Source organism: Dama dama, chromosome 11, assembly GCF_033118175.1.
Source record: "Dama dama isolate Ldn47 chromosome 11, ASM3311817v1, whole genome shotgun sequence".
Lineage (NCBI taxonomy): Eukaryota > Metazoa > Chordata > Mammalia > Artiodactyla > Cervidae > Dama > Dama dama.
In genome coordinates, this window is record NC_083691.1 from 5,999,533 (window position 1) to 6,020,759 (window position 21,227).

The 21,227-nt window shown below is 48.6% G+C and overlaps 1 protein-coding gene across 4 annotated transcripts in view; it reads right to left on the minus strand.

Moving 5' to 3' along the window:
• FUBP3 (far upstream element binding protein 3) overlaps nucleotides 1–21,227 on the minus strand; it is a 49,191-nt gene that overhangs the window by 17,570 nt on the left and 10,394 nt on the right. For 2 of the 4 annotated variants that reach the window (XR_009694624.1, XM_061154397.1), the window contains exons 2-9: nucleotides 21,083–21,163; nucleotides 19,619–19,724; nucleotides 8,879–8,912; nucleotides 6,474–6,523; nucleotides 6,054–6,125; nucleotides 4,572–4,629; nucleotides 2,390–2,552; nucleotides 1,479–1,577 (exon numbers count right to left, since the gene is read on the minus strand). Coding sequence is in view for 3 of the 4 variants with exons in the window: in XM_061154397.1 (XP_061010380.1) it covers nucleotides 1,479–1,577; nucleotides 2,390–2,552; nucleotides 4,572–4,629; nucleotides 6,054–6,125; nucleotides 6,474–6,523; nucleotides 8,879–8,912; nucleotides 19,619–19,724; nucleotides 21,083–21,163 (663 nt within the window). In the remaining variant the exon portion in view is untranslated. The remainder of the gene's footprint in view (nucleotides 1–1,478; nucleotides 1,578–2,389; nucleotides 2,553–4,571; nucleotides 4,630–6,053; nucleotides 6,126–6,473; nucleotides 6,524–8,878; nucleotides 8,913–19,618; nucleotides 19,725–21,082; nucleotides 21,164–21,227) is intronic. The other 2 variants (XM_061154398.1, XM_061154399.1) reach the window with 2 other exon arrangements.

Here is a 21,227-nt window from a genome sequence, read left to right on the forward strand (position 1 = left end):
AGACACACACACACACAAATGGTATAAGCAGGTTGAGGGTATTCAGATGTTCACTACACTATCTTTTCAACTTTTATATATGCAGTTTTTCATAATAAAAAATTTGGAAGATTAAAAAAAAAACCAAAGAACAATTTACCCTAAATACAGCAGACAGCTTCTCCCAAATAAAAAATACAAAAAATACAGTTTTAAAATTAAAAAATAAATACTAAAAACTTTCCTTTATAATAATTTTCCTGCAAATTCATGAAACATCAATGAAATAAGCTCTCTGCCCAGGTATCTTTTCTATCAAAAACAAAAGCCAAATGTTCCACTAGCGAAGGAAAGAGTGGAGGTTTTCTGGGACGTGGCTTTTCTGCTGTCCAGCCGGTTCTTCCCTCCAACCGAAGAGCTCTACGATGCACAGCAGTGGAGGCTGGACTGGATGAGCCAAGTGCAGAAGGGTTAGGTACAGTCTTTCTGCGTTTAAAGAGGCTGGGAACTCTGGGGGACCTGACGGGGCTGAGTGAAGGGAGGGTGTGAAGGGCCGCGTTGCTGACCGGAACCTAAGCAAAGCAGCCACCGCAGTCACCTGCCCTCAATCCTGTTTTCAAATCATTGTTTTATATGAAGACCTTGACCAGAAAAAAGTGTTATCAGATGCTATCTACCAGGGACCATCATCTGAGCTCAGCTGAATGACAGTATTAAGAACTAGGGGAAATCTTTGGCCAGAGACTGGTAGCCTCGGCCGGCTCAAAGCCCCAAAGCCCCTGTAGAGGAGAGCTGTCGCTGCCGGGCTGGCTCTCCAAGGCGATTCAAAATGCAGCAAAGGCCAGCAGAAAAACGAGCGTTCCTGTCTCACGGGGACAGACACACTCCCACGCCCACTCCTGCCAGCAGTCACAGAGCTGGAGGGCGGAGCCCCTGGGTGACTGAGACCTGAGCCCCTGCCCGCTTTCGGCGCTGGGGGCAGTCCTCGGAGGCACACAGGGTGCCTGCGATGAGGGCACGCATGCGCCTTCCGTGGTCCAGGCATCTTTTTAGTCACCTCCCACCTCAGCCAGCAGTCTTGTCGAAATGGGTCAAGGGAACAAACGAAAGCCACAGGGAGCCTGCATCTGAGGTGACCACAGGTCAGCATCAGAAACTGCATCTGATCAGAGTTGCACCAGCCAACAAAACGGTCTGCGCTGTGGGTAAACTGTGCGTCAGCTGCCCCTGCCATAGCCGTGTACAGCTGGCTCCGAGCACTTGAAACGTGGCCTGTGTAAATAAGGGACTCACTTTTTATTTAATTTGAATGATTCCAACAGCCACTTGTGGCCAGCACGACCCAGTTCTTCTCACCCTCAAACTTGGAGAAGACAGCTTACCTTAAATCAAGGACCACCCACCTTACGATTTCCAAAATGACATAAAAACACAACAAGTATACTACCAAGTGATGCCACCACACCCGGGACCTGCCTGACCCACCGTTTCTCTCCTACCTGAACTTTAAACGCGTCTCCGGTGATGCGAAGGGGCTTGTCTGCTCCCGTGGGCAATGGGCCGTCCTGGATCATGACCATCTTCACGCCGGTCCGCTCCTGTGGGGGCACACAAGTCCTCAGCAGAAAGCCTACGGCCTCTGAGGACTGGGCTCTGTGAGAGCACACAGGCCACAACCCTGACCTGCAACCTCAAAGGCCCTGAGCCCTGAAATGAGAGCTTGTTCCTAATGCAATCTGGCAGCAAAACCAACCCAAACCCACGGAAGCGCCCTTCCACTCCTCCTCTCAGACTGTGACTAGTACTATGTTCAGCCGTGGGAATCTCCATCTGATTACAGGGTGCAGCCCCGGAACCTGCTGGAGTGTTAGATCCTAAAGCACGCCTGGCCCCACGTGTCTCAGACGAGGGATCTGGAGCTCAGAGCAGTTCATGAAGCATTTATTCAGTAGTGGGCACCTCGCTCAGGGCCTCACGTAAATTAAAAATAATGGGTAATACTTTAGCTCATGACATCAGCGAGGCCAGCACCTCCCTGCTCTTACAGACGAGGACCCTGTGCCTTAGAGGAGTACACGACTGCATCTATGACCTGACAACTAATGAGCAGGAGTGCTGCTGGCTCTGGACACGGGATTTTCATCTGAGAGTCTCAGCAGGGCTTCACTGCCACAGTGGATGCTGCCCGTTCAGGGGGACCCCAGGCCTTGGTCTCACAGCTGGCATCAAGCCTGGCACAGTAAATATTCAGAACTGTGGAAGCCCCTGGGCGGAGGTTTTGGGGGGAGCTCTGCACCGTGGTGCACAGCCAGCCCAGCTCAGGCAAGCCAGAGCCATGACAAAACCTCCCGGCTGGAAGATGGAGGAAGTGAAGGCCTCCGGAAGCACTGCTCGGCCAGGAGTCACGTACCTGCAACTGCTTTATCGTCTCCCCGCCTTTGCCGATGACCAGACCCACTTTTGACGCTGGGATGAGAATCTCCTGGATCGTGCTATTGCCGTCCGTTTCATTGTGAAAGCCGGGTCCGTTCCGACAGCGGTCCACAATCTGCCCCAGGAGCCGTTTGGCTTGTCTTTGGGAGGGAGAAGAACCACAAGAGAACCAGTGGTTAAATAAATGCTCTGGGTGCCCAGGAAGGGACAAACAGCACCGGGGAAACACAAGAAGGGGTCAAGGCTGCCCTCCAGCCAGCTCCAGCTGTTGCCCCAACTACCCGAGAGGTCTCTGCCATCCGCCACGCTACTGGGCTGGAAGTTAAAAGCAACACACACCACAGGAGCAACGTCCCGCCACAGCCCCTCACGTCTGCCCTCTGCTTGCCCTCGTGTCTCATGTGCATGCCACACACGTGCCTGTCTTCTATTCGAACGTCAGCGGCCCTGGTGGCAGAGCCTACCTTTGATCCCCCTGCGTCTCTCTGCGCCCCAGTCCAGCACAACCCTCCTCACAGAGCACACGCTCAATGGACGGTGGTTAAATAAGGGCAGAAGAGAAAGCAAGGAGAAAGACGGGATGAAAGAAAGAAAGCAAGGGTTAGTAGTCATCATCTGAATCCTCAAACTCCGAATTTCTTCTCCATAACCAACCAGACTGCTTGGGTGACTTTTCAACTAGAGCTAGGAGTCACCGGCTCAGTTTCAAGGGTAGGGAAGAAATGGAGGCAGGGCCCCGGTGCAGCTGTTTGGCCATATACACCTGCTTTGTGCTTTTCGGATTGTCAAGAGCCTGCATTTCCCCTGGAATTTTACGCTGATGTACCTGGAGACGGGACGGGGGTGGGGTGAGGGGGGCTGTAATGGTGAAATAGTACAAACCAGCCTACTGAGGTCCTCTGTTGGGCCAATTTCCTTTTCTGCACCAGAATCTCCCCTGGCTGTTATCTGCAGTGTTTATTCTTTGAATCACCACGTACGATCTATTTTGTGGTTCCTTTAATAGCTACTAAACAGGCTGGCTGTACTGTGCACTGAAACAAAAAAAAACGGTTTTCTACTCAAGTTATAACCCCGCTGCCTCGACTGCTTGGGCAGAACAGGAAGCAGGAATGTTTAGAAGAGGAGGAAGAAGGCGAATGGCAGGAAATGGATGTTGCCTGTTGTAGTCCTGAGCCTTTGTGTAGAGTCAGCCGTGTGCATCTTCTCAGTTACAGCAGCTTTTTAATATTTTGCCTGTGTACTAGATTAACCTGCGTTGGAAGAAAAATGCCTTGACTCCAGCAAAAGCATCCTGCTTGCCCTCTAATGCACACCTGCCAGTGGTGTTTATTCTGGTTCACTGCTTGCAAGGTTACAGCAGAACAAGAGAATTTAAACTCATCTAGACTCCCTGAGAAAGGGAAACAATAAAACAGTCCTACCTACTGAGCCAGACATAATCTCGGCACCCCTGTCCCCAGACGCGACGCTGCTCAGTAGATGGAAAGAGGAGACGGAGCAGACGTGGGGTGAGTACCTCCCCCTTCCCAGGAGGTTCTGGGACTTAGGCGGCCCGCATCTGGTACAGGCCTCCGGGCCTGCGTGTACCGGGAGAGCGAGGCTTGTCCTAAGGCTGCTCTAAGGGCCCCAAGAGGCAAAACATCCTCTGTCTGGTCCACAGGGCCCTCTGAGTGGGGCAGTGGCCACCAAGAGTAGAATCACTGGGTTCACAGATATCAGAAGGGCGATGGGACCAGCCCCAGGCAAGAGACCTGATGCCAGGATACTCAAGGCTTCCCACAGTGAGAGGCTTAACTGATCCAAACCTGCTCAGGTAAAGGAGGTTATTAACAAGGAAGAAGTGAGTTAATGAGAGCATTCAGGCAGGATGAACGGACACTATGGAGGACCTGCTTTAGGAAGTAGGTGTTATGACAGCTGTGAGAAATTCTGTAGGGTCTGGGGAAAAAAGGTGATACCTCATGTGTTTAAGGTAACACAACAACTCCCCTGGCGTGGCCACCTCCCAGATCCTTCTCTAAGCACGCATCTGCGTTTCATGGCCAGACTGTGGCACACATCGACAGTGTTCAGTCACAATTCTGCCCTTCCATTTCTCCCCGGCTGGGGAAGGAGGAAGAAGAGTGAAAAGGAGAAAGTAAATAAAATAAACTTACTCAATACTTTCTGGGGTTCCGGTAAGTACACAGGGCCTCTCTGGAATCCCAGAACTCTCTACAAGAAGAACCAAGAAGACGAGGTGTGTTGGTGGGCAACGGGCAACTGTGTGCCTTCGCCTCTGTGTACAGACTGTCTCTCGGGCTGGTTCCTACACCAGCCCCACAGAAGCCCTGGCTCCCAGAAAAACAGTCTGCTCCCACTTGTGGAAAGAATATGAAGCTGGGAGCTTCAGCTTGGATTCTCCAAACGAAAACAAGTCCTGCAGGGGGCAGCGGGAAGGACGAAGCCGCGGGCTCTGTGTTGGTCCTAATCACCAGCCTCCACTTTGCACCTGACCCACGAGTGTGCTAGGAAGTGCCAGGGTCACTGAGCCCGCTGCTCCTCAGCCTGTCCGCCCGCAGTGGAGTCTAACGGGTACCTGCCGGCAGCGCTGAGGCATACTCATGTGGAGTTTAATGGTACGCACGTCAGAGTTATTACCAGTAACCGCACAAATATTCCAAGGGAACAGTGACATCCATGTGGAATTGGTTCTGGGCCATTTGACAAGAGAGGGTTCTGGGCCATTTGACAACCTTACTTTCTAACACCACATAGGACACTTATTCTATTCTTAAAAACAAATCTGCCCCGGGAGAGAGGTTCAAGGGGGAAGGGACAAATGTATACCTATGGCTGATTCATGGTGATGTACGGCAGAAACCAACACGACGTTGTAAAGCAGTTATCCTCCAATTAAAAACAAACAAACAAGAAAAAAAAACTGCCTCTGAAAATTCATAGTCAAAAAAATGACAGACAAACGGCTAACAGCAGTAACTGCCTTCGAGGCTCTGCAGAATATCTTTTAAAACAACAGACACTTCTGCCAGCACATGTCCTCTAAATCCTGTCCTCTTCTGCGGAAAGCGGGCGAACTCAGATGATGAAATTATAAATGAATGTAACAACTCTTCTTCCTCAGTTTGTGTCTCTCCATCTCACGCGGTCAAAATGACCCCAGTGGGGAAGGTCCTGAGCTGAGCGTCACACGTGCTCACAGAGCCAGAGCCTCCAGCCGGCCCCTTTCCACAAAGGGCAGGGACCAGCGACTCCAGGGGAGCGGTGAGCAGACCCAGCAGTGAGCCCAGAGCACACCAGCACTCCTCTAGGCCCCACGCTGCCTGACATCACATTCTGGGGCAGAAAACAGAGGTCCGAGACCAGCAGTTGTTCGGGAGGGACCACACCGGGCCCAGAGCTGCAGAGGGGTCTGTCTCCCCAGAGGTCAGATGGGCGGCTTCGCCGGGACCTGCTTCTGCTCTGGTTTTTCTGGTTCTCACCTGGGAGGCCAGCTCCACTGCAGGGAAAACAGCCATTGCATATACTTACCAAGCCCCTAGATTCCTAAGCAATAGGCAGAGGTACTACATCTGAAAAACTTTACAATCAAGACTGGTTTCTACCGCACTGAGATCTATGAAAAAAGCAGCCCTTACCTGAGGCAATCTGAATTTTGCAACCAGATTCTGCTTGAATCCGTGAGATCTGCTCACCTCCCCGGCCGATAACTGAAACAAATGACACAGGGTCAGAATATGCCCCTTATTCCACATTTAACCATGCATGGATGACTTCATTAACTCAACAAACATTTATACTTGGCTCACGACACAAGAAACCAGTGAGCCCACAGACCTTGTGCGTGAAACACAGCAGACAAGAAGAGGTACCCCAGCTGAAGTTGGGGGGAGCCCATGGCCCAACATCCCCCCCCCCTCCCCCGCGTGGAGTCCCACTTTGGAGCTCTGAAGAACGCAGTGTGCAAAGCCTTCTACTACAGGTGACAGACACGCCAAGGGAATTACAATGAACACGAGGGACAGGAATCAGGGAAAGTAGATAACGCGGATACTTACTAAACCCAACCATTTTATCAGGCACTTTGAATTCTTCTGTTATTACTGCCCTAAAAACAAAGAACATTTTGGAAAAATACACAGAATAAAGAATTCTGCAATCATTTTCGGCTCCCCAAACTTCCCATATTGGCAATCTTAGAGGACAGAGGCGTCAAATAAATCATGCCAATATGGCCAACAAGTCTACAACCATCTGCAAAGGCAATCCCCCTAAAGACCCCTTTGATCACTCCGTGCAAAGACCCAAGCCTCCCCTTTCCCTATGTCAGAGCAAGAAACCTCTTTCATGAAATCATCAGCTCCAGTAACAACTGACTTTTCTTTCTACAGTTACCCTCAGCGATGCTGAGCACCTGAAGGTCCTCTGAGGCGTGGGGCATGTTTAGCCTCCGATTCTGGTCTCCCAGATGAAGAGAGACAGCTACTTGTCAACAGTCCTCATTTCCCCATCGTCTTACTGCTTTCTGGCCACCCTCTAATTTATCTGCCTCTTGGGATGAGACGTCCCAAATGGAACCAGCGTCCTGCTGAGGCCTAATTGGTGCTGACCAGTACAGAATGATTACCTTGCTTATTCCGCAAGGGACTTCTATGAAATGCGACCCCATCCATTCTGTGCCTTTTTAAAAAAAAGAACAACTGCTGCCCTGGTTCTTTCAAACAGCTCTTCAGATTCTGCCATATAGTGTGTTGTGGACAATATCCAATTTGCCCAGCACCCCAGAAAGCAATTAAATCTAAACATTTACCTTAGGAGGAAAACTAAATGCAAGTAGTTTAAAAGAAAAAAAAAAGCAAGCACTTTCAAACCTCCCTCACACAGCTGGATCTTTACCCATCACGTAAAGCACTGGATCCAGCGCATGTTCTCAGGGAAGGCGCAGCACTCAGAAGAGGCGCGGCAGCATAAACAGCGCCGCCGCCGGAGCCCACGGGCTTCTCGTGCTTTCACCCTCACGCTACACACGCACAAGGCTTCTCTACACCCCTGGGGATGCGTGAATTCACACCCAGTGGAATCCCTGGCATCCTCAGCAGTAAGGCTGTAAACGTTAATGCCAGGCCTCAGCCGGCCTGAACGGTCCACCGGACGAGAGGCCAAGGGCCCAGCTGGGACGTCTCCTGGTGGTGGGGAAGGGTCTCCGTGCTCCCGGACGCGGAGCCACCGGGCTGCTGCTTGCACGTGCAGCACCAGGCTGTCTACTCTCAGGAGACAGTCCTGGGGAATTCACTAGAAGGCGTTCAGCGCCAGCCCCACTCAAACACTCAGGCAGCTCCTAGGCTCGCAGAAACAATTTTAGCAGACTGTCTCTGAGGGAAAAATGTAGTTAAGATGAGCTGCCCTGGGCTTCCGGGAACACAAGGCCTTATTATAAACCCAAGGCTGAAACTGCTCTAAGGCACAAAGTATAAATGTCTTGCAAAGTAAAATCCTGACGAACTACGGCTTTATAGGAAAGTTACATGTGATGCTAACACAACCTCAGTTAAATGACTGTATTTCAATTCATTAAAACAAACAAACAAACGAAGCAAATAAAGAAACAACAAAAAGTCACGAGGATAGCGCCTGGTGATTGTAGAAACTCCCGAACATGCAGAGAATACAAGAGGCTGTAACTGTACCACCAGTGCTGAAGGTTAAGGATGACACGTTACAGTAACAAATATGTTACAGTAACAAATATGCAGCATACAATTTCACCCCCGAGGGAAGAGAAGCCCTCCCCTGTGGTTTTCCTGTATATTTTGTTCTTTTAGAAGGGTAACATTGTGACCAAAAATATCCTGTCTTACAGACTGGCCTTTTTAAAGCCCAGAGGTCTCTGTATCTCTCTAAATCCTCAATGCTTACGGGAAAGCGGTGGGGGGAAACTGAGGAAGGGAAATTGACAGGGCACCCACCCAAGGTTCTGGGGTGAGCCTTCCAACTGGGGTGGGGGCACCCAGGCTTCCACATCCTGGGCCCTGGCTCCTGGAGCAACGTGAGCTCCATCTTGGGAAAGCCCAGTCAAGTCACACTTCTTTAGCGCGGCTTTTCTCAGACAAAGAGGCGAATGAGTCACAGAACATGGGGAAAATCATCAAACCAGGAGGACAATTTTCACATTCTCTACTTTTAAATTCAACATATGTGGGCAGAAAGAGCAGCTTCAACATCCCAGAAGTCTTTTCAGTTCAGTTTTACAATAATGGTTGATTTTTAACACCAAGTATCAGTTTATCCCTTCAGCTTACACTGTCTTGAAAAGGGCTACAAAAAAAGTTGAGTCTTAAAAAGAAATCTAGCCCATGGTTTTTCACACTCTCAACCTCTGACTTTCTAACACTCTAGTACAGATGGTGGATCAATAAACAATTAGAAATGATCAATAAATAATAAAACATAACCCACTGCTTACCTTTGATGTACCAAGGCCCCTAACTGGTTACCTACTGTGGCAAAGAGAAAGAGAAAAGAAAAATCAAAGCATTAGCACGGATAAACTAACTTCATCCTTACATGACTTCTTACCATTTCAGAGGGGAAAAAAAAAAAGAAAGGCAGAAGGAAAGCAAACAGTAATTTAGGCTCAGTGGCTGAAATGAATGCGTTACATGATATGAAACAGGAGGGGATGTCGTGATCAACAGTCTCTAACCCAGTGTCCAGCTGAACGCAGGATAAGAAATTGATCTGTGTGTCCACATGCTGAGCAGTCTGGGAGAAAATCCTGCTCACTAAATCCCTCTCACTTCCTACCTCCCTCCCGCTTGGGATCCAAACTCAATGTAAAGATGGCCAGGGTCCCTTCTTTCCCTTTTTAAAACAAATGAGAAGATTTAACCTCCTAGTTCGGAAGCATTGTTAAGGACTGCTCTGTGGCAGCTGCAGTTGCTAAGAACGTGCACATATGTTCCTGCTGGCCATGCCACGGGGCATCCCCCCCACTCTCCCTACCCTCCCGAGAGCATAAGCATCTCAAGGAGAGGAATGAGGAGCTGGCCTCCTCCCTTCTCGGGCCTCTTTGCTGAGCCACCCTTGCAGTCCAGATGCCGTGGACGCTAGGAGTGAGCAACTGTCTTTCAAGCCCATTTCACAGAGAAGACACTGCCCAGCGGGCTCTAATTATGAAAACCAAGCCTGCAGTTACACTCCCACAATGCCACCTCAGCCACGCTTCGTGTTCATTTCTCCTCCTTCAGCTACTGATGAGTATCTCCACCAGCCATCAGCAAAAAATGAATCTGCGGTATTTCTCCTTGGAAAACGCAGCCCGGGAAACACAGTCAGCAGACAACGAAAAAGTATAAATCTCAACTGCATCAGGAGGAACTGAATGAATCTTACAAAACGCTAAGAAGAGCATTCAAAAATATGTCTCCTGGCAAAGTTATAAGGACAGATACACGCTAAGTGGGGAAGAGTCAATTACATCAGCCTCAGAACAAAGAGGGACACGTCTGACATCTGAAATCCAGGGCTCCAACAGCTCTTCTTTCTGCTTGAACTTAACCCTGTCATTCTCGGACCGCAGAGGAGCTGGTCGTAAAACAACCAAGAAAAAGAAACCAGATCATGATGTTTTAAAAGGAGAAGAGAAAGCCTAGAGAAACACACAGCAAAAAAGTACAGAAAGCTACTGAGTCAATATACCATATTTCTCCTTGATCAATGGCACAGTAATGGTCTTCAGCCAAAACACTGACCTTATATACTATTACCCTGCTTATCTCAGAGACAATGGCATTGTTTTTTATCAACTCTTAAAAATTTTCTTTCTGTGCTTCCAGTCTGAATATGACAAATGCCCTCGCTCCGCACACACTGTGTCCACAATTCCTATTCCGTGTGAAAAGCGGACAAGCACCAGCTCGAGAAAAGGCTCCTCGTCACCCACTCAGGCCCTGGACACTGTGAGAGAGGATCGCCCACAGCAAAGGCAGCACGCGTGAAGACAACACGCGGAAAGAGAAGGTCCACGACAGACTGCCGCTGAGTCTGGTCACCTGTTCCTACTTAAGGGTCACGCTCAGCTTCCCTGCTCACAGTCGTTCTAGGGGTAAAGAAACCAGTGAGGACAGAGAAACTGCAATGTCTTGAAGCGATGCAGACACCAAAGAGCGGGGACGAGTCCCTGCTTGGGGCAATGCGGCCGGACCTTGGCTCAGGGTCTGCCACGCTATCTGGTAAGACGTGTCAGGAGCCTGATGATCTACTGACACTTCAGCTAGAAAAGCCGGCAGTAACACAGTAAAGGGTAACACTGCCATAGAGGACTTCATGAGATTCACGAGAATGTTTGGAGGGCTCCTGGTCAAAAGCCATTTGAAATTTTGTTCTCATCAAAAAACAAAATTCCTTTTTGTTGGCAAAGTACATGTCACGGCTGTCACGCACACCGTATCATTTCTGACAGCCAACTGCTCCGGCAACTCGTGGAGGTGCTTAGAGATGGAAAATATGAGGGCGTGCACTGTCATCCCATGAACGGACGGGCTGCTGGGGGCCCCCCACCGAAGAGTGAAATCAAATTCAAATCCACACCCAACCCTGTAAGTTGCTGGACTCTTTATTCAACAGCACAGATTGTCTCTCTCCTCCACGCAAATGCAACAGCTCGAGGAGGAAAAGTGTGATTTGAAGTTTCATTCTCTTCTGAAACATTCCCATTTGGTGCCTAAAAATGAAACCCTGCACTTAGGTAAGGAACACTGGCCACACTCATATGGCAAACAAATAGAGGGGGGGCTTCTCTCCGTCTTCAGGATGAACAGGGTCAGAAGAGGGAGGCATATGGGGATGCCGAGCAAGCTCGATTCAGCAATTACAGTCATTTTACTGTAAAAAAGAAAAAATGCTGAATAAAATCAGTCCTACTTCCTCCTAACGGCACCTGCTGGTCAACCATGGTCCACCTGGCCTCCAAACTTCCTGGCACGCGTGTGCAGGTACACACTCAGGTGTGGTTCTCCTTTACCCTGCTCGCTATACAATGGGAAGCCACCTGGGCGATGGAAAGACGAGCTTCCCAGAGAAAACATCCCTGAGAAAAAACAACATGAAAAATCCTTTCTGGAGAGTCATCCCCTGCCAATTTCAATCATGATCTTTGAAAAAAATAAGGCACTGGACTCATTTTTTTCATCTTAGAGAGAAGGAAAAATAGTCTCCATTCACCGCCCCGCTCCCACCCTGACCTGCTCCAAAAAATGCTAACAAAATGTCAGCGCCCCCCCCTCACCCCACCACCTTGTTTCAAAATAGCCCAAGGGGCCAAGCGCCCGGCATCACCTCTAAAAGTGGAAACACGCACAAACAGCAGTGGACCCGGGAAGGTGAGAGGGCAGGTCAGAGAGGACGTACCCACAGTGCCACCGTGACCGGCAAAATAAACCAACCAACCAACCAGCCCTTCCTCTTCAGCCTCAGACACCATCCTGCGCCTGGGCTTGGATTCCCAACTCTGCAACTCTGACCAGCGCCTTTCTGAGCCCTGTTAAGGTCAGCCACACCAGCAGTTAGCTGTGGCCACTTCTGCAGTTTCCAAAGCAGTTTCAAAAAGCTCTTCTCCCCAGGACAACACAAAGGCTTCCTGTGTTCTAATGCAGCAGCTCATGCCCTAGGTCCCACAACACACTGACAGGCTAAATTCAGCTGAGAGTCCCTAGGCAAGTAACCTGTTACTAATTTGACAAACTACTATCTAAACAGTGAGAGTAAATCCAAGTTTATCTCAATAATGTCACTCTCAGCTGGAGCTGAATGTGCTCCGTGACAGGAAAGGCCCACCGCTAGTCTCCAAGGGGGCTTGTCTAGGTGCCTCCCCAGCAGAAACCCATTCAGTCCCACTGCACCCTGGGAGGCAGAGGCCGTCACTGCCAGTCCCATCTGACTGATGGAGATGCCTCAGAACAGGGCACAGGTGCACAAATGCCTGTACCCAGGTGACCCCCGCACCGTCTCTCGGTGTTGGGCACCACGCTGGGTCTTGGGCATAAAAAGGTGAGCAAGGTCATATTTGCCTTCAGGAAGTTTAGAGTCCGTCTTCCCTGGTGGTTCAGTGGTTAAGAATCTGCCTGCTACAAGAATTCCAGATGCACTTGTGCCCAAACATTTAAGGTGTTAGGTATTCTGTAGATGCAGTGATTGTCCCAGCCTAGCTTTGGTATCAACCTTCTGGTGTGTCTTTAAGTTGATCATTTGGAGCGTCAGGGGCAAAAGACAGGTGATGTAGCACTTCTGTTTTTAATAATTACAGCTTAAACTATCCAGTAATTTTTAGTCCTGAAGAGGGACACCAGGACGCTACCCAGGATTACTGAGAAGTCTTTCCATCTAATGAGATAGTCTCGTAATTTCCTAGTTTTGTATCTTCAGTAGAAATATTTCAAAGTGGCATGTGACCACTTGATGCAGAGTCTGGGTTTCTCTATAATAAAATCCCTTTGCCAAATGTAGGAGTTGCAGACTTGCTACTGGCAAGAGTGAAGCAAATGGGTGAGTAAAACTATCCTGTTGCGGGAGCATTTTCCTCTAGGAGTTGAGTCTTGATAAAAGTGTCAATGCAGGAATCCCACTCCTGGGAAGCTAACAGAATCACCTGATGGGACCTGCAAACTGTATCTGGGCAATAATGTTGGAGTTACTTGAGGTGGCAGGCAGGATGCCTATGTTCTGATGTGCTTGGGTGAGTAGCTGAGCCAGCCAAGGAGAGGCTGGATGATTGAGAAACAAAGTTCTTGGTTAATCTGAAGACTACATTTGGGAACCAAAAATCTTTTAACAAATAATCTCTTGAACCTTGAGCCACATATTTCCCCTGAAAAGTGCATTTTTTCCAGCAAAATTTTGTTGGGGATTATGTTATTGAGGAACAGAGATGAATATATGGAAAAGTTATTTAATGGCATAGAAATCTAAAGACCTGCAAGGAGACTTAAAAATCCCAACCCTTGTTACAACTTTTTAAAAGACTGTGGAATTATCAAAGTGCACATGAATCAAGTTTTAATATGCTGTATGATGGGTGGATGAGGCTGTCCATTGTACCATTTCTTTCTTTGAATTCTCAGGCATGGTTTGGCAGTGCAAAAACTATGTGTCATTAACAAATTCAATAAAAGTAAATATATGGAAAAAAAAAAAAAAAGAATCTGCCTGCTAATGCGGGGGACATGGGTTTGACCCCTGATCCAGGAAGATTTCACATGCCTTGGGGCAACTAAGCCCGTGTGCCAGGACTACTGAGCCCGAGCTCTAGAGCCTGCGAGCCACAACAAAAGCCACCACAGTGGGACGCCTGGGCTCGGCTCCTGGAGAGCAGTCCCTGCTCTCCGCAACCAGAGAAAGCCCGAGCACATCAACGAGGACCCACACAGCCACAATAAACCAGCTGAGAGTCCAGTGAGGAAAGCAGAAGGCTCCACAATGAGCAGCAGCTACCCTAGACTCCAAGGGCACCTGGACCCCTCCCCAGTGCCGGAGCCCAGCCAGGGGTCTCTGGAGGGAAACGAAGAGGAAAAATAAAGTGTGCGATGCTTATTTATAGCACCATGGCTTACTTTCATTTCATCCAGCAGTAAAGAAACCAGTTTGGGGGGCACAACCAATTTTATTAAAAAATGAAATAGAAAACAGACGGGACCATATATGGATACACATTTGGGATATGTATTTAATAAGCTTTGTATTAACACAGTTACACGTGTGTTTTAGTGAGCGTGCAGTGACTGGTTCTGATGGCAACATGGAGCCCACACCCCTTGCGTTGGCAGGTGGATTCTCAACCACTGAAGGAAAGGCCCACGGACTCACCCCTTTGGAGGCGTGTGAGGACTTTGCCACTCCTGGTGATGAGCCATCAAAAACTAAAGAAGGGTGCTGGCAGAACGGGCGTGGAAAGGGGAAGGCCCCACGTGGCGTCCCCAGCAGATACGATTCTCAGAGAGCCGTCCGTTGAAGGGCAGAGGGTGCACAGGGGTGCAAGAGCTGGAGGAGAATCCGTGAGCCCGTCCACGCCCACCCACCCTGGGTGGACGTCACGCACCCTGGCCTGAAGACTACTGCTTGACAACACCCCTAATTTCTTCCCCTGCGACTCTTAGGAACCGAGTTTTAATCTCGGCTCCTCATGCCTGTAGCGTCCACTATGACCCCCAATGTGAGGAAAATAGCAGCAGCTCCGAGGTACACGTTCCTCTCCTTCCAAAGAAGACGCTCCCACCTGAGGTGGTGCGGGCAGGGGCAGAGGTCTAGACACCCCGGGCAGGCAGCTCCAAGAACCGGCCCTCACCACTCCCGAGCACAGACCTCTCAGCCCTCCTCTCTCTGAAAAACCTGGAACCTCAAACAATCTTTCCTCCTCACTGGTTTTTCCTCCTTCTCCTTTGCCCTATCCACAAGTGCTGGAATGAAACTTGGAAAGGACTACACACACACACACACACACCACACACCACACACACACACACACCACACACCACACACACCCCCCACCCCTCCCCCTCCCATCTTCCTGTAAATGATTCATTTGGCAGTGCACCTAAGAACTCTCCTTCCTTCACTCCACACAAGGAGCAGAAATGGTGGTGAATCTAAAATGGTCTTACAAAAGTACCAGAGGTAAATCTTTGATAGAAAAGGCAGGCATATTTTCAAAATCACTAGCATAACACTCCCCAGCCCCGCCCCTTGCAACGGCAGGAATGGTGCTTAACTTACCCCAGGTTCTAATTCTGGTGCCACTCTTCACAGAAAAGACAGGGACAGTGTGTGGTCTGTTTCAGTCAACTAAAAAAGCTCAGGGGGACATGAGGACCTAAAACTCTCCCAGGGTTAAAAACTTCGGTAAGATGCTCTCATTGCCCCTAGAAACACGGAGGAGACAGTGGGAAGAGTGTCTCGTCCATCTGTCAGCCAGCTCCACAGAAATGTCAGAAATCACCTGCTTTCTCTGGCAGTCAAGAGTTGGATAGCGGAACCTGAGACAGGGAGGTTTAAGGAAATTAGGGAGGGGGATCCCCGCGTACCCCTTCCTAACTGAGGATTAAGCAAGTGTCAGAGTTAATTATTTGACAAGGCTGGCCGGAGGAGGGCCGGCTTCCCATTCTTGTAAACAACCAGTTACAGGGACACAGTCCTGCTCACTTGTTTACGTGTGGTCTAAGTGCTTTCGAGTGCCAATGGCAGAGCTCAGTAAGGGGGTCAGAGACCCTATGTATGGCCTACAAGCCTGAGAAAAAGTTTGCCAACTTCTGATGTAGATTAAACTGATATCTGCAATTCTAAATCACTTAGCTAGTTCTGTTCTCTTAAATTTGGAGTTTACTCTTCACAAAATTTCCTATGTGCTCATCACAGAATACACAGAGGGAGAACTTGGACATGGAGCGTTTACTCATTGCAGGGGCGAGGCAGGGAAATCAAGAAACCATCTCTCTGACCATGGCATGCGGAATCTGGAAGGAGCAGGAGGCGCCAGTCTCTGCCTCCTGAAGAACACATACGGGACGAGCCCCAGGAAGAGGACGGGTGAGCTGCTGTTGAAGGTCAGGGCAGAGCGCCATCTCTGACGCCCTTCTGAGGCAGGCGTGTGAAAATGGGAGGAAGAGGGGGAACAGGAGGGCTGGGGGAAACCGAAGCGGCGAGGTGGCGCTTGAGCAGGGCGCTGACCAGAGTCACAGGTAAGGAGGGAGACAGGGTTCCAGGAGGAAGCCACGGCCGGTCCGAGACTGAGGAGTCAGCTAGGTAAAGAGAAGACCCGCGAGGAGGCGGCCGCAAAGTGCAGAACGGGGGAGCGGGCCTAGAGCGCAGGAGGCGGGGGTCACGTTAGGAAGGGCTGGGTCCCCAGTTACCGGAAGCTGCCACGACTCTCACACCAGAGATGGAACTGGTTCCGAGAGTCCAACAGAAGCCTGAAGAAGGTACTGGATGGGAACGTGGTCCCACGGAGACCCGCAGGGCCCTTCCTGAATCAGTAGGCACGCCTCAAAGACCGCGAGAAAGCGTGGGTGCCACGACAGAAGATGTTCAGAGTTTAAAGGACCCGGCCCGAAGCTGGAGGCCGCAGACCGAGACCGGCCCTGGGAGCTGGGTGTGAAGCTCGTGGGTTCCAAGTGGCCCCTGAACCGGCAGTCTGACGGACAACTCCAAACTGCCTTGGAACACACCGACCGCAGATCACTTTCTGCATCAGGAACCAACCTTTCCTTCTGTTTTACTGCCAAGCACTGTTTAAAATCTCCCCATTCATTCATGAGCTTGCATATCCCAACGTCCCAAATTAGCCCTATGTTAAGGTTGTTTCTGGTTGACTCACCAGTTGCAGTACTTTTAAACAGACCCAAGTAACACCTCCAAAAAACCTCCAGGGGACTGCACTTTAACCTCCTAAAGGTCAAAGAACCCGGCTCCACAGGAAAGTTAGCAAGTTCACACTGCTGAAGCGATCTGCTGAACTTCCGTCAAAAAACGTCCGAGCCAAACCAAGCAAACAAGGAAACTGCGAAGTCCTGGGAAATCTTTACGGCTGAGGAAAAAGGGCCGGGATTCCTGCCTGTTGCTCACCTCTGCTTTTCCAGCTTTCACCTCACAAAACAGTGAGACTGTGATCCTTAGAAAGCCATCTGATAAACATGAGCATCTCTTTCCATGACGGGCTGTTTATCCACATATTGTTCATGAGGACCGAACAGGCCCAGTAACCTCAGCCCTGTCAGGGGACAACTGACAAGAGGCTGGGGCAGGCCCCAGATGCCCAACTCTCCCTATGCTCCACAGCACATCTCAAATTCTACAGAGACCAACTTGGGGGGAAAAAAAAATCTGCTATCTAAACAGAAGAGAGGATTAATTTTATCAAATCACAATGCTGAGGGAAATTTCTTGTAGTTCAAAATACAGTGTGCTGTTGTGGTAAGAGACACAGGCCTGTGGGTGACGAAGACCGAGGCCCAGGTGAAAAGGTACTGTCTCAGTTCTTCCCTGCTAAAAGTAGACTTAACATTTCGGAGGAGAGGAGAAACTGCATTCATTCTCTGATCACAAGAACTGAGTCCCCCAAAGGCAGACATGCAAAAAATTATGGTTCTCAAAAGAGGTAACGATGTACAAACAATAATGAACTGGAGTCTCAAGTGAGAGTCTGGACTTGCTGGTGACTTACTAGCTACATTCTTCCAAAAGGATGTGCAAAGGATTGCATGCATGCACGCTCAGTTGCGTCCGACTTTGCAACCCTATGGACTGTAGCTTGCCAGGCTCCTCTGTCCATGGGATTCTCCAGTGAAGAATACTGGAGTGGCTGCCATTTCCTACTCCAGGGGATCTTCCTAATCCAGGGATTGAACCTTTATCTCTTACTGGGAGAAAAAGTCTGCAAGATGCCAAAGGTTCCATTTGCAAATTTTTAGGCCCTCATTAGGCAAAGGACATAGCCATACTATCCCCTGTAAGCACAAGTGTTACACTTGAACACCATGCAGTGGGTGAAAACAAGGCTGAGAGTTGTGAAATGCACTGATCTCCATTTCTGGAAACGGTGACCTGAGAGACACTGTCCATTAACGATATATATGCTCAGAGTCAGACACTTGGTGTTATTTCTACACTGATGTCCTGTAAGGGAAACTGAAACATGATTGCCCCAAAAAGGTAGAAAAGGTTACTCTGCACGACAGCTTTCTGCTAAGGCAAAAATGCAGACAATGAAATCACTCATATTTAGTCTAAGACAGCACCGATTCCAATCAAACGTCAGACGACCACAGCGTACTGTTTCAGAAGTGGAAGTGGAGCTGCTCAGTCGTGTCTGACTCTTCGTGACCCCATGGACTGTAGCCCACCAGGCTCCTCTGTCCATAGGATTTTCCAGTCAAGAATACTGGAGTGGGTTGCCATTTCCTTCTCCAGGGGATCTTCCCGACCCAGGGATTGAATCCGGGTCTCCCGCACTGCAGGCAGACGCTCTGCCATCTGAGCTACCAGGGAAGCCCCTACTGTTTCAGAGGAGCAGTGTAAACGATCACCTTAGTTCCAGTGGCCTTGGGGAAGAGTTTGTGTGTGTGCTCATAAACCCTGATAATTTTCTTAAATAGACAAGAACTTCGACACCCAAATTGAGTGTTGTGCCCTTAAAATCTGCACTGTGAGAGTCTATACAATTATTCCACTTATAAAACCCATGGCCATCTCCTCTTTTAGGATCCTCAAAGAGACCAGAGCAATCAGTCATGCCACATTACATTTTTTTCCAAGAACATAAAACATGCACCTTTTTCTTAAGAAAAGGAGATTACACAATACACATGGCTGTATACCTTGATTGCTTTCATTTAATACTGTATCACAGAAATATGGACATACTGACTCAGTTCGGCACATGTGCAGGCTGAGAGGACAGGGAGAGGAAGCACTGGCCCGGCCACCATGTGCATATTCACAGGCAACCTAGCATGTCACAGGGTCCCTTCACAGCCCCACTTTGTGGGAGATGGAGTATGATAGGGGAAGTCCATGTGCTCTGCAGAAACCCATCTGAGTCTCTCAGCCAAACTGCTGGTAATATGCACTTCTGAGTGGTCTCAAATCCTTTTGGGGATGAGTAGGGTATATAAACAAACCAATGAAATAAACAAAGGAATGAATGAAAGAGAAATGGATGCTCCTAGCAAGAGCCTGTTATAAATGGGCACGGTGAAGGAAAAAAAAAAAAAACAACCCAGCAGAGAGACTGAAGGAAGGTCATGACTCCTCTTTCCTTTCTTTAAGGTCAGTATGTAGTCATAGCTTCCTCAGAGCCATGCCCCAAATATCAGCTTTTCTTTGGAGAAAAGTGGGAACTTCAATTCCCACATGTGCACTGGAATAACAGAGGGCTAAATCAAGCAAAGCTCCAAGCAGTCAAATTACTTCCAAGCTGATGCTTTAAGACTGTCTTTTACCCTCTCGCCCAGCTGAAAAGATTTCCTGTATTATCAAGGCAAATAAGAACTCAAATGCTGGAGAATTGCTGAGGAAAATCATCTTAAATATTTCCCCTCAACCATTCTTCTTTAGAGTGACGCTGGGGAGAGCTGTTAAGGAAATGGCTGACACAGATTTCCCCTGAACCGGCAGGTTCACTACCACCCGAAAGGCAAAGGCACTCACAGCAACTTACCTCCATCATCCAAGGGCCGCTTCTGTACTCCATAGCCATACACTGAGGGGTCCACTAGAGGTGTGGAATTATTCAAGTGAGGAATTGAATCAATTTTAGCAGCAATCTACAGAGAGAACCAGATTTAAATACTCAGTAACAAATCATGGCTCCATGGAGGGAGGAAGACAAGAGTCTTCTTTAAAGGGCTGTTACCCCATTTCTCCACCCAAAGGAGATTAATTAAAGCAATGTTACAGGATAAGGACTTTGCACTCCTGAGTTTTCTTTTAGTCTAAGTAATAATGTGTCTTTTGAAATGACATTTCCAAAACCTTGTCTTCCACAAGCAAATTTTTAAGTCATCACTTAAAATACAGCTATATCACATTTTAAGGAAAAAAGCAGGCCAACAATATGAAGAACTTTGTTCCAAATATTTTAACACAGGGTTTCCTTAAGGAACAAATTCCCCAGCAATATTTAAAAGGCCATGAATTTGTTCAAATCTGACAGCTCTTTAGGAATATGTTTGTCATCTTAAAAAACTTCAACCCCTATAAACTGATGATGAAACACATGGAAACATAAAACAAGCTGCTCTTCACTGGAAGTCCAAACAGCAGGGGGATGACCGTCTGTCCTGGCTAGTTTGGAAGGATTCCTGCTCTGGAGAAATCAAGATAACCTATGAGTGCTACTTTAACTTTTAATATTTACCTGTCAGTTAAAGAACAGAACACAGCTATTAAATTTTCTCCAGAAACAGATGCTGTGGAGAGCTCCCTACACTCATCTACTAGGAATTAGGGATTAAATGTGATGCTCACATAAATGAACTCTGATTCAATCAAAGAAATGCTTACAACTGCTCTTGATGTTAGTCCCTCAGTTAAGCCTAACAAGCCAGGGTGGATTAAGGGACAGCCAGCACAGATGTCCCAGAGCAGAGCCTTCAGAGGTAGCTTTCCTGAGGTTGTTCAAATGTGCCCAGAAGTCTGACAGCTTCTGGAACCAACATAAAGTACCTTAGACAAATAAACAACCAAAGACAGTCATGATACTGAAAACCTAAGGCAGAATTTAATGTTAGGTACCCTGGATCAGGACTCATCCTTTCATTTACTAGTTCTGTGATGTCGGGCAAGTACCTTTCCTCTCTGCCTAAGATCTTCCAGGCATAACACCATCTGTTTCGTAGTTTCTGGAAAGATAACAACATACTCTGAACACAAAGGAGCTTTGCACGAGAAAGCATTTCACGGATACCAGGGCTGTAAGACAAGGCAACTCACCCAACAAGGGCTGAGGGCCTACTATGTCCCAGGCTCAGTGGTGAAAAAGACTCGGGGGGAGTCACAGGTACACAAGGTAATCAATAAGCTGATCATTTCAGCTGCTGATACACACAATACTAACGAAAGGCCTTAGGAGGGCCACTTTAAACGGGGTGATCAGGGAAGGCTGCTGTGATCTGAGACCTACATGATGAGGAAGAGCATTCCAGGCAGACGAAACAGCTTGTTCCAAGGCCCTGAGGCTAGAGCAAGCTTGGCGGGTATGAGCCTGAAAGAGAAGTCAATGTCACTAGAATAGAAAGAACCAGACGTATTCCAAGAGATGGGCAATG